At 39.8% G+C, this 24,557-nt stretch overlaps 1 protein-coding gene across 4 annotated transcripts in view; it reads left to right on the top strand.

Moving 5' to 3' along the window:
• GALC (galactosylceramidase) overlaps positions 1–24,557 on the top strand; it is a 51,116-nt gene that overhangs the window by 6,537 nt on the left and 20,022 nt on the right. For 3 of the 4 annotated variants that reach the window (XM_065941968.1, XM_065941969.1, XM_065941970.1), the window contains 10 exons: positions 4,114–4,288; positions 4,457–4,525; positions 4,782–4,845; positions 6,377–6,490; positions 10,974–11,113; positions 13,167–13,205; positions 14,943–15,073; positions 20,568–20,723; positions 21,645–21,769; positions 23,246–23,373. In XM_065941968.1, the coding sequence (XP_065798040.1) occupies positions 4,274–4,288; positions 4,457–4,525; positions 4,782–4,845; positions 6,377–6,490; positions 10,974–11,113; positions 13,167–13,205; positions 14,943–15,073; positions 20,568–20,723; positions 21,645–21,769; positions 23,246–23,373 (981 nt within the window). In that variant the 5' untranslated portion in view covers positions 4,114–4,273. The remainder of the gene's footprint in view (positions 1–4,113; positions 4,289–4,456; positions 4,526–4,781; positions 4,846–6,376; positions 6,491–10,973; positions 11,114–13,166; positions 13,206–14,942; positions 15,074–20,567; positions 20,724–21,644; positions 21,770–23,245; positions 23,374–24,557) is intronic. The other variant, XM_065941967.1, reaches the window with a different exon arrangement.

Below are 24,557 nucleotides of genomic sequence, written 5' to 3'. Positions count from 1 at the left end.
GTCAAAAAGACTTCATTTAGAATTTATTTGGGGAAGTTTGTCAAAAATACAGAAGGTGTTAAAACACTTGATTAAATAGGGTCATTGGTCACTGTGAAACAATACTTAATTATCCATTTAACCAAAATGACAAGAACTTCAGAGACAAATACATAAAGTTACATAGTTTAAACCCAGTTTAACCATCCCCACCCACAACCTTAGCTCTTCTAATAGAGAAGACTCAGGGTTTCTTTTTTTTTAAGTAAAGATTTGATAAAGATAATGTGAAGCATAGAATATTATTTTGATAATATATGAATCTTTATTTCCTACGTAGGTTCCTTAGAAGGTAAAGAATCTTTCCCAAACTTATCAAGCACAGACCAATAGTCTAATAAAAATTTGTCTTTTTAGAAGATTAAGAATAATTTTTAGTTTTTCATAAGTATGCTGTTTATTAAAGAAATCCTTATAATTTCATTTTTTGCTAGCTTGACTACACAAGGTAATATTCCCTCTCCCAGCTTCTATATCCATTCATTTTGTCTACTCTAGGACAAAATTACTTTCATTTCCCTTAACAGAAATATATCTCCCTACTTCATACCTTTTCTTAGCCAAAATACATCCTATTTTTCTTGAATTGTTTCTCATTATTTCTAGTATTTTAATCGCATATATTAATTAGAGTACTTAACTCTTAGAAACCTTAATTTCTAGTGACAGGATGTGTTTACTGATAGATCTAAATATCTTTTGTTTCTCTGTAATAAGAAACCAAAAGTAGATAAACCTGTGTTCAGTAATTAATGTTGCAGCATTTTATATTATTTGGAAATTATGTGTGTAATGAATTTCCATCATTTAACTTAGCAAAACTCTAAGGTTTCAAGTTACCAATGAGATTTGGATAACTAGTTTTAAGTAGACATACCATAAAACATAATTATTTTTGAAAAGTGGATTCCTGGGCAAATCAGAACTTCAGTTAGGCCCTTGCACTCCAGAAAGAAAAAGACAGTGGATGACTAAATCTTTAGTCTGATCGCAGATCTGACCTTCTGCTCTGGGCAAAAAATCTTCTCCCTAAGCCAGCTGATTTTTACACTTTTATTTCCAAATGTTGCAGCCTTACTCATAGGTGTTGGTACATAGTTCAAGATAAACAGTAGACTAATGTGCTAATGTATTTATCCTTTACTACTATCGTTCTCTTTTTTATTTTGGTGGTTTAAACCTAGAATAGCCAGTATTTCATAAAATGAAGATTCATCATGTCCTAACACCTTTACTTTGATGTTAAATCCATTGTTTAACTTGCTCAAAGTGGAAATCTTTTGTTATTTTATGTTTATTAACTGTTTAAAATGAGGTTTGTTTCATAACTAAGAACAGGAAATTCTTTTCTGATAGTGTCCCTGTGTGTAATGTATTACTCATCTCAGAAGTTCAGTAAATACGATTGAATGAAAATGATTGCAATACTACATTTGCACGTCACTCCTTTCTGGAGTTCCGGGATGTAGCACAGTTTGTAGCAGTAAGTGTTTGGAATATTCTCATTTAATCTGCGTATTTGGTAGGGAAAGCAGTGTGGTGCACATGGACTTAAGACCAGATTGCCAGGGATCTGTTCTGGGCCTCCTTGTCACTCACTGTACAGCCTTGGGCAGGTTATTTAACCTCTCTGTAGCTCAGATTTTTTTCTGGGCACACAGTGATACCTCCCTGGTGGGAACATTGTGAGGATAGGTGTCAAAGATCAAAAGATGGCATCTACAACATGACTAATTTTGGTTAATATCATTTTGTTTCATACATTAGGGGGAAGGAAGTTATCCAAGGATTTTAAGTGAAAAATACATTCAGTGCCTGCTATTTATTGGGAACATAACTGTTTTCCAATTTTTGTGCTAAAGCTTCATCCTAGGTTGTTATAAACAACTCCAGGCCTTACTTAGGGAGCATGATTAGTAGCAATAATTTGGTGATTTGTTATTGCTTCATGGTACATTTCAATCCTTGGTTATACTGCTAACTATTGCCATTGATAAAACTAATGCTTTTGCACTGGGTGTGACTATCAGCTGGCAATATCCTAATGACGTGGTATGATTGCTCAAAGTTGGCCCCTTATTTGTTAAGGATGGAAGAGCATAGAGAGCAAAACAAGCTCCAAACAGCAAAACACACTGTTCTAGCAGCAGTATATGTTGCTGGCGTGATGCAGAGCAGGCAGCATTGTTTCCCTCGGGTCAAGACTAGGTTAGCGTGCATATCTAGCACTCATTCGCTTTAATGTTTGAGCCTCTACTAGTCTGTAAGCTCTTTGAGGAAGTGACTGTATTTTTGAAAGCAATTTGTGTATATAATGCCTGTCATCTCTTGAGAGCTTACTGTGTGCCTGCTACTGTGCTGAGTCCTTGCCTATATGTGAATTTAGTCTTGGGACAGCTGAGCGAGTAAGACGACTTTGGCAAATGATAATTTGCCCTTGGTCACACTGCTTGTAAATGATGTAATCAGGATTCCAGCTCCATGGATTCAAAGACTATATTATGTTGCCTGTACTGGTGAAGCAAATGGTAACAAAGAGATATTAAATAAATGCCTATTGAATAAGAGAATAAATGGGGATATGAACTTGAATGAGGCCCAGTCATTGTCCCCAAGGATCTTAGAGGTGAAGCAGTGATGATGGTGTGGGGATAGAGGGATTAGTGTTAGCACCGGTGGACCTGTTGCTGAGGGAGGCCACAGTCCACAGGAGAGGCACCTACGTCACAACGCTGAGGAAGAGCAGAGGGGATTCTTCCTTGAAGAGGTGGAGTTTGACCGGAAAACTTGGACTGGATTTGGTCAGATGAGGGTGTAGAGTACATTTGATAGATGAATGGGTAAAGAAGCTGTGGTACATAAATATAATGGAACATTACCCAGCCTTAAAAAGGAACACATTTGAGTCAGTTCTAATGAGGTGGATGAACCTAGAGCCTATTACACAGAGTGGAGTAAGTCCAAAAGAGACAAATATTGTATATTAATATATATTTATAGACTCTAGAAAGATGGTCTGATGAACCTATTTGCAAGGCAGTAATGGAGACAGAAGAAAGATATATTAGTCTGTTACACCTACATAGATGATGTGAGAATCCAAATAATTAAGGAATTTGGGTATAAAACTGAACAATCTGAACTTTATTCTGAAAGCTCTTGGGGGAGGGAAATTCTTTTATCTCTTTATTCTTCCACCTTTCTTTATCCATGCGTTTTGATGCCAGTCTTTTAAAAATTGTATTTATTTTTAATTGGAGGGTACTTGCTTTACAATGTTGTGTTGGTTTCTGCCATACGACGTGAATCAGCCACAGGTATACATGTGTCCCCTCCGTTTTGAACCTCCCTCTCACTTCCCACCCGTCGCCCCCTCTGGGTTGTCACAGAGCACTGGTCTGTGCTCTGAGTCCCAGCAGATTCCCACATGGGGTGATGAATGCATTTCCATGCTGTTGTCTCCGTTTGTCCCACCCTCTTCTTCCCTCAGTGTGTCCACAAGTCTTCTCTGTGTCTGCATCTCCATCGCTGCCCTGCAGATAGGCTCACCAGTACCATCTTTCTAGATTCCATATATGTGCGTTAGTATATGATACTTGTTTTTCTCTTTCTGACTTACTTCACTCTGTATAATATGCTCTAGGTTCATCTATCACATTAGAACTGACTCAAATGCATTCCTTTTTATGACTGAGGAGTATTCCGCTGTATATATGTACCACAGCTTCTTTATCCATTCGTCTGTTGGTGGGCATCTAGGTTGCTTCCATGTCCTAGCTATTGTAAATGGTGCTCATGCCAGTCTTGTGTGAGGTTTCCTATACAGCCTGGCCTGGGGACCATTGTGTCGTCATTCTGAACAGCAAGGGATGGCACCTATAAATCTCTAATAAGACTGAGGAGAGTAGAACTTCCTTAGAATTGCTGCTTGTAATATTTTCCTACAAGATATTGAGGGAAAAGTTGCCTGAGATTTGTCTTTACCATTCTTGGCCCCCAGATATTGTAGGTGACAAACAGTCTTGAGGTAGAGAAACTGTTTTATTTCTTCTAATAACCACTCTCTGAGTCTAGGTCCTCAAGATAAATCTGTAATAATGAGATTCATCAATAGACTTAGCAACCTTAACCTCTCAACCGTCACCAACCCTCATCTCAGTAGAAGAGAAACGTGGTTGTTACTGGGAACTTGTGTTTTAGCTGTTGGACAGACATCAGCTCTATTTACCCAGCGATGAGCAAGACAAAGGTAGGCGAACAAAGAACCTGGGAAACGACTTCCCACAGCTCGGTGCTGCCCAAGAGCTGGCTAACTGTGGACGTGCTAGATGGCATGGCATGCATAAACACCGTGACTAAGTGCTTATGATTATATTTGTTTTATTCATGCTTTTGAAAACTTTTTTTTTTTTTTTAGGCAACCTCCCGACTTCTAGTAAATTACCCAGAGCCCTACCGTTCTGAAATACTGGATTATCTCTTTAAGGTAGTGAACAAATAATGATTTAATGGTATCTGTGATATTTTAGCAATAGTGAGTTTCAGCAATAGTCTTTAGCATCTTCACAATTCTAGTTTTTAAAAATCTGGTAAATTACTTTTGGAATAAGTTGCTATCTATTTGAAGTTTTGCTTTGGTTTTCTTATCTGTAAAATCAAAGGCAGTGATTAGTAATTGTCTTGAAATGTTTTATCCTTCATATAACGAACCACACTGTAAATATTGTTACTTCTTTCCCCAGCCAAACTTCGGTGCCTCGTTGCATATTCTAAAAGTTGAAATAGGTGGTGATGGGCAGACAACAGGTAGGAGGATTTGGGGACTGGGATGTTTGCCTCCAATATTTGAACCTGTACCTAAACTCATAGATTGTGGTTTCAGAATATAAATAATGCCAACATTTCTGATTTTGATTACTGTTTAGATTGTTCTTTATTGTTCCTTCTTCATTATAGTTATTTTAAAAATATTAAATCAACACATGTATTTTTTCATACAAAGCAGCTTGTGGACTTTAGATTTCTTATTTAGTTGAAGAATAAGTAGTAAATAAATCCACAGTATTTTATAAACTAATAGTCACTAGACAGAGAATAGGGAGAGAGTGAAATTTTACTGAGAAGTTTTAAGAAAGTAAGTTTAACGTATTAAACATGTAAAAAAAAAAGTGTTATTAGCTTTAAATAAAATATGTGGCAAAATATAATTGGTATTTCAGAGATACAGCATTTTTGTCCTTTAAAAATAAAATAATTTTAACCAGTAAATTAGCAGTCTTTATTGTCATCATTTTGATTGGCTTTGTGTAAAACATGCAGTCAATTAAAAATTTTTTAGGTCTCTGGTTTTTGGGAAGAAGAAAATTCTCTCAATGATCATATATAGCTTATTTTTTTATAGGATAGACTCCATTATAGTAAACCTTAGAGAATTGTCTACATGCCCATGTTTCTGTTAGTGACTTGTAAGTAATTTTTGTTAAATAGATATATCTGCATGGTGGTATTGGTATTTAACTTATGCTGAAAGAAAAAATGCAAATTAAAAACAAAAGAAAACCCCATAACAAAACCATCCCCTAGCTGTTATAGGAAGACATGCATTTTATTGGGAAACCCTTTTTTGCAGAATAGATAATGGCTGGCCATCTTCATTTGCTGAAGCTATACTAGAGATAGAGATACAGAAACAGGTAGTTCTTGTGAATTCTGATTTTTATTTTTAAGAAGAAAAGGGCCAGGGCGCCTCTCCCAGGCCAGATGTTTGTGAAACCTGATAACACGTGAGGATTGATGTTATTTACCTACCTAGACACCCTATAGAGATTACTATAGAATTTTCTTACAATGGGAAAAGTGTGCTCATTCCTATTTTCTCAGTATTCTGTTGTCTTGATTTAAGGAGCCATATTATAGGCCCAAGGCACGGGGTTTGGAAATTGGAGCTTAGCAGCTCAGGATTCACGTCTGGGTTTGAGATGCTAGAAGTTGAGGTGGGCTGAACTCAGAGCTGGGCGTGGGGATTTGAAAACCCGAGAGACCAACTCCCAGCAGGATATTAGTCCTAGAAATTTTCAACTATATAAGCTGTTAACACTCACAGCTCATGATAGAAAGTTGTGGTTTATTATTTAAGACCTTTGTGATGCTCAGGGTAATGGAAAAGTGCAGTACTACGCTTTGATCATCTACCTTTAAGTTTTATAAGGTGATTCTTAGGTGCCCCAGGTGAGGACTGGAACTGAAACCTACTTCTCTGCAATACGTTTGTGTGTGTAGAGTGTGGCCTGTGAAGCACCATTCATAGTTTCCTTCTGCTTCGCTCTCTTCCCTTCAGATGGCACAGAGCCCTCCCACATGCACTACGCATTAGATGAGAATTATTTCCGAGGATATGAATGGTGGTTGATGAAGGAAGCTAAGAAGCGAAACCCTAATATTACACTCATAGGTAAGAAGTGAAGTTTGCCATACTTTGGTAGCCTGCTTCCTTTTTCTTTTAAAGTTCTGAATTGTGTGTGGAGTACCTGTTACTGCTGAAGAGCTAATCTTGTGGTTAACACTGACAGGAGGCTACCAGCAGCCAGGCATGTGCCAGGCATGCCTCTTCCTTTGCTCGTGTGTAGTGTCCGATACTTATCCTACCTCTGCAGGGAGGCATTGTCTTCTCATTTTACAGAAGCAGTGGAGGCTTAGAGAGTTACACCACTGACTTAAGGTTGGAAAATTAGTAACTGTCAAAATCATATTTAGAACCTAAGTCTATTCTGTGTTTTTCTTTTTTTTGTGGTATTATACTAATTTCCTCAACAGAATGTCTCATTAAAATTTGTAAAAGGACAGTGTTTATAAGATTGTATATTGTATATGCAACAGTGTCAACTTAAAGAAATGTACCATGTGAGAGTTACAAGTTAAGTTTTCTTTGGGGCAAAATGAGGATTGCAGCACGGGAGACAGCACTTGAGAAGGAGGAAAGAGCGTCCCCAGAGAGGCGGGGCGGGGTGGGGGGGGTCGGTGTGTATGTGGTTTTGGTGAGAGGAGCACATGCAATCAGGTCCACACTTTTGTGGAAGGTTTCTGCTGGTCACAAGGAGCAGGCATTCCCCATGAAGGAGTTCAGCGCTTTTCTGGAGACGAGGAGATACAAGAATTGGGCTCATAAAGTGGGCTCCTGAGAGTATGTATCCCAGAGTGCCTCATTTCTGCTCTCCACCCTGACTCCTTGCAGTGGGTGTTGGAAATCAGCAGTACAGCGCACACGATTCATCCTTGTAGAGGCAGGTGGAGGTGCCAGTTTCTAGTCGATAGCAGTATATCTCAACTCACTTGCAAAATGGGGTGTTACATACAGTAGTGGATCCCATTTCTAGAAGAGGTGCATACAAAAGTGATTTTTGTTGTTGTTTGTTTTGAACCTCAAGGATGTGGTGGCCACTTTTCTTGTGGAGCTTAAATTCTAGTGGCAGGATAATTTCTCACATGGGACTATATTCCTTGTGCTGTTCTCCTATAGCAGTGTACAGACCTATAAAAGATTTCAAACATACACAGTTGAAGCATACTTTTATCATTTGAAATGACCTTGGTTATTTCAAATAGGCTTACACATTCAGGCTAAATTATGTGATTTATTGAGATCCATTTTTAGGGCTTCAATTCAGTTCAGTCGCTCAGTCATGTCTGACTCTTTGTGATCCCATGGACTGCAGCACGCCAGGCCTCCCTGTCCATCACCAACTCCTGGAGCTTGCTCAGACTCATGTCCATCGAGTTGGTGATGCCGTCCAACCATCTCATCCTCTGTCGTGCCCTTCTCCTACTGCCCTCAATCTTTCCCAGGGTCTTTTCCAGTGAGTCAGTTCTTCGCATCAGGGGGCCGAAGTTTTCAAGCTTCAGCTTCAGCATCAGTCCTTCCAATGAATATTCAGGACTGATTTCCTTTTGGATTGATTGGTTTGATCTCCTTGCAGTCCAAGGAACTCTGTAGAGTCTTCTCCAACACCACAGTTCAAAAGCATCAATTCTTTGGCGCTCAGCTTTCTTTATAGTCCAACTCTCACATCTGTACATGACTACTGGAAAAACCATAGGTTTGACTAGACAGACCTTTGTTGGCAAAGTAATGTCTCTGCTTTTTAATATGCTGTATAGGTTGGTCATAGCTTTCCTTTCAAGGAGGAAGCGTCTTTTAATTTCATGACTGCAGTCACCATCTGCAATGATTTTGGAGTCCCCAAAAATAAAGTCTGTCACTGTTTCCATTATTTCCCCATCTATTTGCCATGAAGTGATGGGACCACATGCCATGACTTAGTTTTGTGAATGTTGAACTTCAAGCCAGCTTTTTCACTCTCCTGTTTCACCTTCATCAAGAGGCTCTTTAGTTCCTCTTCCCTTTCTGCCATAAGGGTGGTATCATTTGCATATCTGAGGTTATTGATATTTCTCCCAGCAATCTTGATTTCAGCTTGCACTTTATCCAGCCCAGCATTTCGCATGATGTACTCTGCATATAAATTAAATAAGCAGCTTGACAGTATACAGCCTTGACATACTCCTTCCCCAATTAGGAACCAGTCTGCTATTCCATGTCCGGTTCTTACTGTTGCTTCTTGACCTGCATACAGATTTTTTAGGAGGCAGGTCAGGTGGTCTGGTATTCCTATCTTTTGAAGTATTTTCCACAGTTTGTTGTGATCCGCACAGTCAAAGGCTTTGGCATAGGCAATAAAGCAGAAGTAGATGCTTCTCTGGAACTCTCTTGCTTTTTTGATGATCCAATGGATGTTGGCATTTTGATCTCTGGTTCCTCTGCCTTTTCTAAATCCAGCTTGAACATCTGGAAGGTCACGGTTTACGTGCTGTTGAAGCCTGGCTTGGAGAATTTTGAGCATTACTTTGCTAGTGTGTGAAATGAGTGCAATTGTGTGGTAGTTTGAGCATTCTTTGGCATTGCCTTTCTTTGGGATTGGGATGAAAGCTGACCTTTTCCAGTCCTGTGGCCACTGCTGAGTTTTCCAGATTTGCTGGCATATTGAGTGCAGCACTTTCACAGCATCATCTTTCAGGATTTGAACTAGCTCAACTGGAATTCCATCACTTCCACTAGCTTTGCTCATAGAATGCTTCCTAAAGCCCACTTGACTTCACATTCCAGGATGTCTGGCTCTAGGTGGGTTATCACACCATCATGGTTATCTGGGTCGTGAAGATCTTTTTTGTACAGTTCTGTGTATTCTTGCCACTTCTTCTTAATATCTTCTGCTTCTGTTAGGTCCATACCATTTCTGTTCTTTACTGTACCCATCTTTGCATGAAAATTTCCCTTGGTATCTCTAATTTTCTTGAAGAGATCTCTAGTCTTTCCCGTCCTATTGTTTTTCTCTGTTTCTTTGCACTGATCACTGAGGAAGGCTTTCTTATCTCTCCTTGCTGTTCTTTGGAACTCTACATTCAGATGGGTATATCTTTCCTTTTCTCCTTTGCCTTTAGCTTCTCTTCTTTTCTCAGCCATTTGTAAGACCTCCTTAGACAACCATTTTGCCTTTTTGCATTTCTTTTTCTTGCTGATGGTCCTAACTTATAGGGGTTAACTTCACGTTATTTTAAAAATCATTTTCAACCATCAAAGGACAAGTGTAAGTTTTTCTAAGTTAAAAAAATGAGGAGTCAGTGTGTTCTTTCTAAATGGACTTTTGTAAGAGTTTTCAGAAATTGAACAGTAAAAAGCATCATTGACTTCAGCACATACTTGACCCCTGGGCTGCTTTCAAGGTCAGTTCTCATTTAAATGCAGAAAATCTGGCAGGCTGAACCCTCTCCTAACAAAGACTTACTCATGGCAGGCCTTCAGAATGTATTTGGGATTTCGCTGTTTTAAAACATTCCATTATTTTAATGTCACATTTCTTGTGTAGGTACAACTTCGTCATTCTTCTAGAGTTTAGAAAAATAAGCATTTTGTCATTTTGATTTTAATTTTTTTCAGCGGTAAACTAGATTGGTAAGATATTAGCAGTTAAAGAACTTAATGTTGACCTTATTTTAATATATTAGTAAGAGAATTAGGATTTAGAATCATAATTAGTGCTGCTTTTCTCTCTTTTTTAAAACTTAATAATAACTGGGGTATTAGAAGAATGTGGATTATTTGTTCAATAACATATAACAACGGCATATTTCCCTACTGAGTGACTGGCACTTATATTGCCATAAAGAAAAACTAGTTTTGCAAAATTTGATTACCTTACTCATTAGTATTTAAATAGCTTTAAGTTGTAAGAAGATGTAGTAGTGAGTGAGGGATTTGTGTTGTACTTGCCTCACAGAAGTCTTCAGCATAGTGTTAGTTGCTCAGTCATGTCCACCTCTCTGTGACCCCATGGACTGTAGCCTGCCAGACTCCTCTGTCCATAGAATTCTCCAGGCAAGGATACTGGAGTGGATAGCCATTTTCTCCAGGGGATCTTTCTGACCCAGGGATCAAACCGGGCTCTCCGGCATTGCAGGCAGATTCTTTACTGTCTGAGTCACCAGGTTAAGCATAAACCTTTCAAAACTCTTTGATTTGCATTCAGAGAACAAAAATTGTACATTGAATATCTTTTTAGCAGGGGTGGGGATATTAAATTATATGTTACATTTGTTTCTGTTGGTAAATATCATTGAGAAAAGGGTTTTTGTTTTATTTCTTTTTATTGAAAGAGCACTTAGAATCATGGAACCTGACTCTCAGGATCAGTAAGGAAATACTGTGTTCATAAACTGGAAGGGATTTTGAGAGTTTGTGCCTGGTATGCCATCTTCCCTTTGGTCAGAGCTTTATTGGCTATTTGCTTGGCCCGTGTTGGTTCTTTTCTGTCTGTTTTGCTCTGGTTTTCGTGGTACTGCACTGCTGCACCTGCCCCAACTCTGCCTGTTCGTCTCCACAGGGCTGCCGTGGTCGTTCCCGGGCTGGCTGGGGAAGGGCTTCAACTGGCCTTACGTCAACCTTCAGCTGACCGCCTACTACATCGTGACCTGGATTGTGGGCTCCAAGCATTATCACGATCTGGACATTGACTATATCGGAGTCAGTAATATGTTTTTTCAGAACATGATTAAGCTTTGGACATTTATTTATAATTTTTAAAAGTAATTTCTGGCGCTTTGTTGACATCTTTGTGTCCTGAGACTAATTTGTTCTGTTGATGTCTGTTGACAAATTATCTCTATGTCACCATTGATCCTTCCTCTCTGTCCATCCAAATCTTCCCACTTTTGAAACCTGTATGTAGTTTTTGCCTCCCTGCACTGTTTTTGTTTTTGTTTTGTTTTTGGTACCACCCCGGCTCAAATTCTCCTTCTTCTAAACTTTCCCTAGTTTTTCTGTTAATAATTCTTAAAACAATAATGTGTTTACTTTTATAGTTTAGTGATTAATCTCATTTTGCTCCCTCAATCTTCTGTGGTCCTAAAGTAGAGGGTAGCAGACTTCTAAAAGTGCTAGAGAGTAGATATTTTAAGTTTTGCGGATCAGAAGGCAATATTAAGGATATTATGTAGGTAATTATATAACTGTTTAAAATGTAAACACTTAAAATTGTAAAATCCATTTTTAGATTTCAGGCTGTAAAAAATATGAATAGTGGGTCTGATTAGGCAGGCTGTTAGAAATATGCCTACCCTTGTCCTGAGTTGTTACTTAATAGTTTTTAATGGTTTAAAAATGCAAGACATAGCATCTTGTGTTTCTAGCTGGTCTGTTGGCTGGCTGGAGGCGTGCCTCACCCTGCACTGTGCCCCTACAGAGCCTTATACACACACGTAGTGGGTCTCTATACACTTTGGGTAATAAATATGCTGTCAAAACTGATTTTGAAAGCTTTCATGGAGTTAGCCAGCAATGACAGGGCTGCTGCTGTGTTGCGGGCATTGTGACTGACATGTCTGGGGACAGCATGGTTAATAAGCCCTTGAGGAGTTGGGTGAGGCGGTGGACGCTGCCGCAGGCTCACTGCAGAACCTAGACGTGGTGTGGGGCCTGCGGGCAGACTAGGGCTGCGGGAAGCCGGAAGCAGGGACACACTGTTTTTGTTAAGCTTCTCTAGACTATAACTGAAAATTAGTCTGTTGTGTTTGAGAACTTTCTTAAATATCAAATATTTTTAACCCATAGTGAAACTAAATGTAGGCGTGAGTCCTGCAACATTCTATTATGGTAAAGTCACAGAAAATGTTTCTGTTAGAAAATGGGTTATTCACATCTCTTTTAGACTCTTCATAACCACGTGCCATGGTAAGGAAGTTTCTTTGATCAGATCACTTTTCAGTTGGTAAAGAATCTGCCTGCAGTGCAGGAGACCTGGGTCGGGAAGATCCCCTGGGGAGGGCACGGCAACCCACTCCAGTCTTCTTGCCTGGAGAATCCCATGGACAGAGGAGCCTGGTGGGCTCCTGCCCATGGGGCTGCAAGAGTCGGACACTTAGCGACTGAACCACCGCCACCAGGATCCCTGGAGTGAAAACAGTATTTGGAACCTAGGCCCGTCTCTCACGTGCAGAATGAAAGTCTTAGCGAAGTTCTGTTTCAGCACTGGAACCTCATGCTATGTGATGCTAAGCCTGAGAGATCTGTGCATGTTCCTTTTATCTGTCTTCACTAAGAGCTTGCTGTCGTGGTGTAGCCCATCATTGTGATTCTCTGTGTGTGCTAAGAACATGAGTCCTGCGCAGCGTCCTCACTCATCCCCGGCTTTCAGGTGTGAGTGCAGGGCTGCTAAGAACGACTGCCGCAGCCCTAGGTGTGCTGAGGGCCCAGTGCCTGCTGTACTTCCTGGCATGCACTGTCTCGCCGGTCTTTATGGACTGATTTCAACAGTCCATTTTTAGAAATCTCTGGAGTAAGTGACATTTTGAAAAATACCCTCCAAATATGTTAAGGTTTTTAAAAATACTATTTTAATTAAAAATTATGTTGTCTTATTAATATCTATAAATTTAATAGTAGGACACTCTATTAAGTAAGAAAAATGGCTTTCCAGATAATATGAAAGATGGTGAGAGAAGAGGCATCTTAGTGGTAGTGTTTATTTTCTGACACAAAATCTTACAATTCTGACATTTTGACCTTTTTTTTTTTCTAGATTTGGAATGAGAGGGCATTTGATGTTAATTATATCAAGGTCTGTACAACTTTAAAATCTTTTTATCTTTAAGTTATTAGTGAAAAATTCCTTTCTAGTTCCATGGAGATCAGTAGGAGGAACGCTGTATTTTTTACAGCACAGTGATGTGATTTGCCAGTTGTAACATAAAATTATATAATTCCTTTTAATCCCCCCAAAAATTGCCTTTGTCGATAGAGTTGTGGTGTATTTTTCTATTTAAAAGTTCATTATTTGTATAATTATGATAATTGTTATGAAACAACTATATCATTTAGATTTTTAGAACTTCAAGAAATGTAGATTTTTCTTTTATTGTCATGTATCAAATTTGTAGTATATTATCTCATTCTTGTTTTCTTTGGAATGCCTGTTAGATTGGAGTGTGTTGTATTTTTCTATTTGTGATTAGCAAATAGATAGCAACTAATATTTGCAAAGTGTGTTTCTTTTTTAGGTACTTTCCCTAAATATGTATCTCTCTCTACTTCTTAACTGTCTCCTTTAAGGGGTAGCTACTGTTGTTGCTATTTTTTAGGAAAGGAAAATCTGAGAGTAATAACCCTTTCCATCACTGGAAAACAAATGGCAGTTTAACTTTTCAAGTGGAGATATTCTCTGGTTTACTTTATAGTTCTGTTTGTCTTGTTTTATATGTCTTTTCTCTAAGAAATAGAATTTCGTGGTCACATTTTCTTTCAGTTAATTTTTTTTCTTTAAATTGAGTGTCTTATTCTCTTAAGCACGTAATATCCACTAAATTTATTTCGTTTATCTATTCAATCCGTCAGTCAGGAAGCATTTACTCAACACCTCATTTGTCAGACATTGTATATGTGCTTGGAATACAAGGATAAAACGTATGTTTTCTCCCCAAAAAGAGTTCACATTTGGGGACTGTAGAGTCTCATATGACCAGCTGAAAAATCAGTCATGATTTATTTAGCAGAATAATGCACATAGAGGGCTTGTCAGAGGATGCAGAGGAGGCGATGCCTGCACCTCAGGATGAGGGAATTCTCTTTAAAGACTAGCTGGCATCTTCAAGCTGGGATGGATAGGCGCTCCACAAGTTGCTAAGGCAGACCACGTCATTGGGAAGACGTGAAGACTGAGAGATCAAGGGGCTTGGGGCAGAGCAAGTGGAGGAAGATGGATTAGACCAGCAGGGGCGCTGAGCCGCCAGTAGGCCGGTATGTTTTGGATTAACGGCATGGTTTAGTCACTAGCTGTGTGGAGGAGAAGGCGTAGATTGAGAGGATTGACTGCAGCCGGAGCCAGGCAACTCAAAGCTACCTGCAGGGGCAGGCGTTGCCAGGGGAGGGGTGAGCGCGGTGGGGTGGGGGGGGGGGGGTGGGGGGCTGCGGAGGGCCAGTGGAGCAGTGTAAGGCTGAAGCGCACGCTGGGAGTAGGATGAGTACAGGTCTGATGAGGGCAGCGGGAAGACAGGGCAGAGCCGAGCTAGCGCCTGTATCCCGTGCAGCCCTGTAGTCAGGCAGACCGTGTTGCTGCAGTGATGAGCGCTCACCTTCCCAAACCTGACATTTCACTTTTCTTTTTACATCCCATGAAGTAGGTTATCTTAGTGATAGTGCTTTTTTACCTCTCCACACGGGGCGCATTTCTATTGAGAAATAATGTTGACACACCCATCCTGCTTGTTGAATCTGAAGACACTTCAGCTCACTTGGTCGTAAGTCAGCAGCTGAAAACTCAGTTTTAACCTTTCCTGTGTTCTGCTTCTCTCTCTGAAAGGTGCTAAGAAGAATGCTGAACCATCAAGGTCTCCAGCACGTGAAAATCATAGCGAGTGATAATCTCTGGGAGCCCATTTCTGCTTCTATGCTGCTCGACCCTGAGCTCTTGAAGGTGATTGATGTAATAGGGTAAGGAATGTTTTACTTTGAGAATGAACAGTTTCTGTTGGTTGCTCTGACTATTGACGGTGCCTTTGTTTTTGTCTGCTTCTCCCCTTTCGATTGTATTTGCAGAAGGTTGCTTTCTTGTATTTACTTAACTAAAGCATATAGAAATGATGCTTCATTCCTTTTTTTCTTTGAAAAGTTTGTATTTTGGTGGATTTTGGGAATCTTTCTATGACAATGTAATAATGTATTGATGACTTTTGAAATACTGTGTCAGTGTTCAGAAATACAAAACATGATTTTATTTAGATTAAGGGGCAGAATAATGTTTACATTTTAGAAATTATGAAGGCAGTGTTGTCTCTCCCTCACCCTAAGTGTGTCTTGCTCAATTTGGATTCTAATTTAAGGAGCTTATTCTCATGGTGAGACTCTACCATTCCAGAAAGCATTTGTTGTTGTTCAGTTGCTCAGTGGTGTTCGACTCTTTGTGACCCCATGGACAGCAGCACACCAGCCTTTCCTGTCCTTCACTATATCCCAGAGTTTGACTCAATGGACATGAGTTGGAGCAATGATGCCATCCAACCATCTCATCCTCTGTCATCCCCTTCTCCTCCTGCCTTCAATCTTTCCCAGCATCAGGGTCTTTTCTAGTGAGTCAGTTCTTCCCATCAGGTGCCAAAGTATTGGAGTTTCAGCTTCAGCGTCAGTCCTTCCAATGAATATTCAGGACTGATCTCCTGTAGGAGGGACTGGTTGGATCTCCTTGCAGTCCAAGGGACTCTCAAGCACCTTCTCAAACCCTACAGTTCAAAAGGGTCTTTGGTGCTCAGCCTTTCTTATGGTCCAGCTCTCACATCCATACATGACTACTGGAAAATCCATAGCTTAGATTATTTGCTGCCTATTTCTGAAATAGTTAAGAGTTTCAGTTTGTATTGTTTACTATGGGGACCGCTAGCCACAGGTGTTTATGAAACGCTTGAAATGTGGTTAGTCTGAACTGAGGAGTGTTACAAGTATAAAACACACACCAAATTTTAAAGATATACTAATAATAGAAAAGTAAGTTATTAATGATTTTTCATATTGATTACATGTGTTGAATGATAGTATTTTGGGTATATTGGGTTAAACAAAATATATGATTAAAATTTTGTTTTTTAAAAACGTGGCTACTGGAAGATTTAAAATTACTTTGTATAGCTCACGTTGTATTCCTGTTGGACCAATCCGGTTTAAACTGTCACAGCATTGTGTTTAACCTCTTAGTGAGTTTATTGTTGGGGCCTTGGCCCCAATTTCCAGCCTGTGGAGACCTTTGCCCTTTAGCTGGTTGTTGTCGGTGCTTCCACTCAGGGTGGGGCCTGCCCCTGTTGGTCACCTGTCACCTCCACTGTTTCCACATTCTGTCTGCCGATCCTGATGCTGCAGGACTCCTGGGGACTCGCTGTCACCTGGTTTTGATGGGGGTTTTAATTTCCGTCATCAGATTGGTCTGTTTGGTTTCAGGAGGAGTATTGTGGGGAGTTTCAGAAACTGGGCTGCTACCACAGTCCACCTCGTCTATAAGTTCTATTTCTCCTGTAATACACATATGTTTTTCTGATAGGCTAAACTTTGGTTTACTTTCAGTGACCTTAATCTTGTTATTTAAAGTTTGAAAAATCATGCCATGAAATAATAGAGATGTTTTGTCTAATTATATGCATTTAAAAATTATATTCTTAAAGAACTTTTACATTATTTTGTTGAACTATAAATCTGGGCATCACAAGAGACCTGGGTTTTAGTATCAGTTCTACCCCTCTTTTCTCAGATCATTTGATAAATCACTCAGGTTTAAAATATAACAGTTTCTTTATTTTCTGAATGAGAGATATAATACCTATTACTATAGCTTTGAAAGAGATACTTTTTGGGGTTTTAAAAATAATACATACTCTTTATAGAAAATTTGGAAACTGTAGAAAACTATAGAGTTGGAACTTACTCATAATGTTAATAGCTAGAGATCATTAATAGCATAATAGCATATTATTTTACAAAGTATTATTTTTTTATATAAATATTTTTTATTTTTACCAGAGACATACCAGATATACATTTGACTGAGTGATAACTAGATGAGTCTTAAAATTAGCATTTCTTTGAGGTGTCAAAACTGAGTATTGTGATCATAGAATGCAGTTCTGGGATATAGAATAAGGGCTTCCCAGGTGGTGTTAGTGGTAAAGAACCTGCCTGCCAGGGCGGGAGACTAAGAGACATGTGTCTGATCCCTGAGTCGGGAAGATCCCCAGGAGGAGGGCATGGCAGCCTACTCCAGTGTTCTTGCCTGGAGAATCCCATGGACAGAGGAACCGGAAAGGCTATAGTCCACAGGGTCGCAGAGACTCAGACATGACTTTGAAGTGACTTAGATCAGATCATCAAAATGTTAAAGTTTATTAGAATTATGTAATTGCAGAGAATTGTCAGATTTTCCAATTTGGGATTTATAGTTCCAGAACATGAATTCTTAACCCTGTTAGATGCTAGCTTTCTTTTTGAGTATCTGTTGTGTATTTTTACAATACTGAATAGGTGCCTATTTTCACCTGAGGTCAGTGAGTCAATGAAGCCATGGTGGATTCTCATTTTCCTCTGATTCCTTATTTTATATTCTTTATTATATATTCATTTTCCTTATGAAACCATGGAACACCAGACTGATGTGCCTTATTTCATCTTTACTAGGATAATTAATTCCCAAGTAGGATTTTTTTTTCTTAAAAAGTTCATGACCTAAATGGAATTAAATAACTTAAAAACTAAAGTTTGTTGTTTTTCAGTCACTCAGTCATGTTCAGCTCTCTGTGACCCCAGGGACTGCAGCACACCAGGCTTCCCTGTCCTTCACCATCTCCTGGAGCTTGCTCAAACTCCTCTCCATTGAATCAGTGATGCCATCTAACCATCTCACCCTCTGTCATCCCCTTCTCATGCCTTCAGTCTTTCCCAGCATCTGAGTCTTTTCCATTGAATCAGCTTTTCACATCAGGTGGCCAAAGTATTGGAGCTTCAGCATCTGTCCTTCCAATGAATATTCAGGACTAATTTCCTTTAGGATGGACTGGTTTGATCTTGCAGTCCAAGGGACTCTCAAGAGTCTTCTCCAACACTACAGTTCAAAAGCATCAATTCTTCAGTGCTCAGCATTTTTATGGTCCAACTCTTATATCTATACATGACTATAGCTTTGACTATACAGACCTTTGTTGGCAAAGTAATGTCTCTGCTTTTTAATACACTCTCTAGGTTTGTCATAGCTTTTCTTCCAAGGAGCAAGCATCTTTGAATTTCATGGCTGCAGTCACCATCTGCAATGATTTTGGAGCCCAAGAAAATAAAAGTCTATTACTGTCTCCCCATCTATTTGCCATGAAGTGATGGGACCGGATGCCATGATCTTTGTTTTTTGAATGTTGAGTTTTAAGCCAACTTTTTCACTCTCCTCTTTCACTTTCCTCAGGAGGCTCTTTAGTTCTTCTTTGCCTTCTGCCATAAGGGTGGTATCATCTGCATATCTGAGGTTATTGATATTTCTCCTGGCAATCTTGATGCCAGCTTGTGCTTCATCCAGCCTGGCATTTCATGTGATGTACTATGTATATAAGTTAAATAAGCAGGGTGATAATATACAGCCTTGATGTAGTCCTTTCCCAATTTGGAACCAGTCCATTGTTCCATGTCCTGTTCTAACTGTTGCTTCTTGACCTGCGTGCAGGTTTCTCAGGAGGCAGGGAAGGTGGTCTGGTAGTCCCATCTCCTTCAGAATTTTCCAGAGTAAAATAGGTCTTTGTAATCATTCTTTTAATGTTAAGAATACTACTATACCAAACCACAAAGATAAGAATTGTGATATGATTCAATCTCTGTTATTTTGCTTGTATTTTTGTTAAATTTTTTGTCAGTAGTTGTTGGCTTAAGAAGTATACACTCTTCTCCCTAGAGTTCATGTGCTGTCTAATTCTTATACTGTTAGCCTTTTTTCTATTATACATTTGAAATTTCTTAATTGTTTTTATATTCAATTATCAGTCACTTCCACAACCATCATTATGACAGTATTTTACTCTTGGAACAGTAAATATACATTTATATTTCAGTTGACTCCTCTCATGTGCTAGAAAAGGGAGCGGTTCATTTCCCTGGGGAGGGTTTCTCCGCCTCTGCACTGTTGGTATTTCTCGCTGGATAGCTCTTTGCTGCGGGGACCTGCTGTGGGCGCTGTAGGGTGTTTGGCTGCGTCTCTGGCCTCTGCCCTGGATAACGGTAGCAACTGCTACATACCTTCTCCTCCAGACAAAATCGCCCGAGTTGAGAACTACCACTGCTCTGGGATAATAGCTTCTTATTTCTATTCAAATAAGAGTCCTCTGTGGGTTTTTGTTGGTTTTGTTTTAGTGTTTTTGTTTTTGGCGGGGAATAAATGCCAAGCTGTCTTCCTTTGTATGAAGGGTAGAGCAGGGGATTCATTGATACTTTTGATACTATTGATACTATTTGATACTTTATGTAATAAGCTTATTAGTCTTTTTCTTTTCTTTTTTTTAAGATAAAAACATATCTCTTTGTAACAAATGAACTGGATCTTCCTTGTTATAATTCTCTAGTGGTGGCCTGTGGGCTTCTGTCATTATTGCTTCACAGCATGTGGGTTCCCTGACCAGGAATTGAACCTGCATCCCTTGCATTGCAAGGTAGATTCTTAACCACTGGGTTGCCGGGGAAGTTTTACTTTTGGTTTTCTTTTTCACTCCTTTCTTTCTACTGTCCAAGCTCAGTACATCCCTTGGGAAGTCTGAATCCTGTCTCCACCTCATTCATCTCTTGGAATTTTCTAGGCCTTTTCTGCTGTCTCCGTCTGTTGACATCCTTCCCTTCTTGTTAAGGTTTCCAGAAAGAAGTCCCTCATCCACTGATGATCTTCCCCCCTTTCTGTGTGTTGCCAGTGCATCTCATCCTCAGGGCATCCTGAAACCCAGGGGTGGGAAGCAGATGCTTACATGCAGCCTGACATCCACCTGGAAGTTGCCTGTTATTTTGAAGTAGAAAACCTTGGCAAAGACACATATGTTTGTTCACTCAGTGAAAGTTGTAGTTGCTTAGTTGCGTCTGACTCTGTGACCCCAGGGAATAGTTCATGGAATTCTCCAGGCCAGAATACTGGAGTGGGTAGCCGTTCCCTTCTTCAGGAGATCTTTGCTTCCCAGGGATTGAACCCAGGTCTCCCAGAGTGCAGGCAGATTCTTTACTGGCTGAGCCACCAGGAAAGCCCAAGAATACTGGAGTGGGTAGCCTATCCCTTCTCCAGCGAATCTTCCCGACCCAGGAATTGAACCGGGGTCTCTTGCCTTGCAGGCGGATTCTTTCCCAGCTGAGCTAACAGGGAGGGTATTTACTCAATAAGTAGTCATAAGTGCAGTGTTCTGACTTTTTGCATTTCCTCCCCCTCTTTCTTTTCTAGAGCTCATTACCCTGGGACACTTACAGTAAAGGATGCTAGGTTGACTAAGAAGAAGCTGTGGTCTTCTGAAGATTTTAGCACTGTAAATGGTGATGTGGGTGCAGGCTGCTGGGGGCGTATATTGAATCAGAATTACATCAATGGCTACATGACTTCGTAAGTAATTAAAACTTTTAAAGGTTTTATTTTGAGAAATTTCAAAGCATAATAAGTAGAAAAAAGTACAATGGACTTCCATTGTCTCCCAACCTAAATTCAGTGATTATAAGCATTTGCCTTATTTTGTTCATCTATGCTATAGCTAACATGGGTCAGCTCTAGAAAGAAAAGGCAGGAAGCTGCGAACAGGAATAAAGCTTATTTTGGGGTCTGATATATTGTCTCAGACATGGTTGAGTTGTTTCCCTGGCCTGGTGATAGCTGTTTGTTCTTAGATGGTTTTGTTCCCTTACAGTCAGTTACTACTGAGACCCCTTCTCCGGGGCGAGCATTGCACTGTGGGCGGGCTTAGATCTCAAGGGGCTGAGGCCTTAAAAGGCTCCCCTTATGTCGGGAGAGCTCTGTGAGGGCCTCTCCCTCTGGGGACCCCTGCCCTGCCTGCCTGACCCTGGCAGTCGGGCTGTTGAGAGTTCTCATTGTAAAACTTTACAGCAGCCGAGTCAGGCCATGAAATTATGTCATGCAACTGGGCCATTAAGAAGGCTGACTGGCAAAAAGAAAGCAGGTATAGATAAAGTCTTTATCTGTGTTTGACTCGCATTTGTGCCATGTGTGGTGCTGGTAGGTCGTGACTCTTTTTCTGGTTATACAGTTTACAGCAGTAAAAATTGTACACCTCATATAAATTTGTGTTTTTTATTATATGATTCACTATAAAAATGATTGCATCCATCACTTGATTTTTCAAAATATGGGTGAACTTAGGCAACTTAAATTTTCTTGTTTTGGGTGGTAATTTTACCACTTACACATATTTGTATAAACTTTGCTAAGGTCTTTTATACTATAGGCTTCTAGACATTTACATTTTTATTACAAGCTGCTTTGGTGTTTCTCCTTTACCGAACAATCTTTTAGAACCATCGCTTGGAATTTGGTGGCTAGTTACTATCAGCAGTTGCCGTATGGGCGCTGTGGACTGATGACCGCCCAGGAGCCGTGGAGCGGGCATTACGCGGTAGAAGCCCCTATCTGGGTGTCAGGTATGGTTCCCCTCCGCCACTCATTCCTCGGCTCTCTGTCTGAGGGACAGAGCAGAGAGCGCCTGGAGGAAGTTGGTGTCAGGTGTGGTTCCCGCTCCGCCTCTCACTCCCTGGCTTTCTGTCTGAGGAACAGAGCAGAGAGTGCCTGGAGGGAGTCACAGAAACACTGCGTGTGTGTGTGCGCGTGCACATGTGTGCACACACACGTTAGTTTTAAGTGTATTTCTGTTTTAGCAAGACTTGTCCCAGTGTTTTGTAAGATTCTTTCGGGTAACTAAGCTACTCTCTATATTTCATTCTTGGTTAGTCTAAGACCAGGCTCTTTTTCCCAGTTGATGTATTTTTCACAGAGATTTGTAGTCCTGACATTATTCTAAACTCAGGTTGTTCTTTAATAAATATGAAAATGCTAAGTTTTGAATTTGTATATCCTGATTGGTTAACTCCTTAAATGTTGAAATAGTTGGTCCCACATTATTTCAATGAACTAATGTACTTTTATAATTTTGTCACTGTTTCTTGGGGGGGTTAATTTTGTCACTTCCCAAAATGAGACACGAGTCTCACTCAGTACATTTCTAGGACAAGCTATGGAGGTGCCTAATAAATAAGTATTGTGAAAATAAACTTGTTTAAAACCATAAAGCTTAGTTTTTGAAGTATTTTATTAACTTTTTGAAAACTATATTCTTTGTAGTTATATTAACGTGGTTTAAATAGAGATCAACAAAAACTGGGAGGAGATAACTTTATTTACTGTTGGAATAAAGCAGTTTTTCAGTAGTCTTGAACTAACAGAGTGTGGTTTATTTATTTTTTACCAGTCATTCTAAGAATATTCCCATAGTTATACCATTTAACTAGGCTAATTACTCAAAACTTGATGGCAAATATTTTTTCCAAAATAGAAATTAGCTGTTAGACTCAGTCATACTTGGGAAAGTTTTCCTTTTAACCTTCTCGGTTCTTTGGTCAATCTAATAATGGACAAAAGACAGATCACCAGGAAAAAAAAACACATTTAATTTACACATTTAATTTTGTACGTAAAAATATGGGACTCAAGTTTGCAGTCAGGCAATTCAGGCTTTATAAATGCCATCCTAAGCCAAGGAATGAGATAGGGACCTGGAGCTTCACAGGGGAAGAAGACCATTCATAGGAAGAGTAGAGCAGATATTTGCTCTGCCATGCAGACAAGTCTTTCAGATAAAAAGTTATTGCTGGTAATAGCTGTCTTTCTGGGCTGGGTCTTCTGTCTAGATTCTTTCAGGCAGTTGAAGGAGAGAGAAAACTTTTCTTTAGTCTTCTGGGTCTTGATTGCCAGCAGTTCAAAATAACACACATGCTAAAGTGGCACATTTTGGGGCGGCATATTCTGTTCTCTTTTCAAGTAAGTAGATAACTTTTTATTTCTGGAAGAGTCCTATTATCACCACTTTAATGTTATTTGGGTCTTTCTCTACTTTTCTGTAGCTCATACCACTCAGTTTACTCAACCAGGTTGGTATTACCTGAAGACAGTCGGCCACTTAGAGAAAGGAGGAAGCTATGTAGCTCTGACGGATGGCTTAGGTAACCTCACCATCATCGTTGAAACTATGGTAATTCTTTGTTGTTTTTGTTGCATTAATTCACTTTCTTAGCATTGGGGGAAAAAAGCATAAAACGTAACTGAACACCTTAAAAAAATAGAGGAGCTTTTCTTTCCGTGTAGGATCCCAGGACTGGGATGACCAGTCTGTGGCTTGACCCGGTCACTCTCTGGGCTGAGGGTCCACCTGTGCAAACCTTCTCTTCCTTTCAGATTCCTCCCAGGGGTGAAGGACCCAACTTCATGCCTTTTTTACCCATTTTACCCAGCTACGTGGAAATCTTTCTTGCAGCTTTGGTTGTAAAGAAATTCTGCCAGTTCTTCAAGTAGCTGAAGGGAAAGGGCTTGCTGCTGCTGCTGCTAAGTCGCTTCAGTCGTGTCCGACTCTGTGTGACCCCATAGATGGCAGCTCACTAGGCTCCTCTGTCCCTGGGATTCTCCAGGCAAGAGTACTGGAGTGGGTTGCCATTGGCTTCTCCAGAAAGGGCATGAGAAATACTGATATTCGGCTTGTCTCCCACAGATATTGTCGCCTTCACCTGGGAACTGGGAGGGAGGGAGTCCTGTGTTCTTGGCTGTGCCTACTTGGCCTGGAGTTTCTGTCAGTCCAGCCCAAGAGGGATAGGGAGGGACGGCTTGTGGTTTAAATGCCATATACTCTTGATGCTCATACTGAGTTTTAGTAGATTTTCTTGAATATTTCTGTATTTATAGTGTGCCCTTAGGATCATTTACAGACTTTAGCATTATTATTATTTAAATAATTTTCACCAGTTTCACTGGGAGCATATTTATGGAGCTCCTCACACTGACATTCTAGAAGCAGATCTCTCCTTTACTCATTAGATATGGTTTCCTTCAGTTCTTTGAACATTTTTAAATACCTGATTTAATGTCTTTGTCTAGGAACTATAATATCTAATAGGTAATGACTAGGCTTTCTCAGACATAGTTTCTGTCAACTGCTTTTATATCTGTATATGGGCCATTCTTTCCTGTTTGTTTACAAATATCATAATGATTTGTTGAAAGCTAGACACGTTACATAAAATAATCTGGACGCTCTGGACATCAGATTCTTTCTCCTCTCTAGCATTTGTGGTTGTTGCTTTTTGTCATGGTTGCTGCTGCTCATTTGCTTTGTGACTTTCCTGCACAGTTTCTGTAGTTGAATCTCTGCTCAGTTTTCTTAGC

Source organism: Muntiacus reevesi, chromosome 7 (genome assembly GCF_963930625.1).
Source record: "Muntiacus reevesi chromosome 7, mMunRee1.1, whole genome shotgun sequence".
Classification (NCBI taxonomy): domain Eukaryota; kingdom Metazoa; phylum Chordata; class Mammalia; order Artiodactyla; family Cervidae; genus Muntiacus; species Muntiacus reevesi.
Note: the sequence above shows the minus strand (reverse complement) of the source record. Positions and strands in the feature narration are given on the sequence as shown.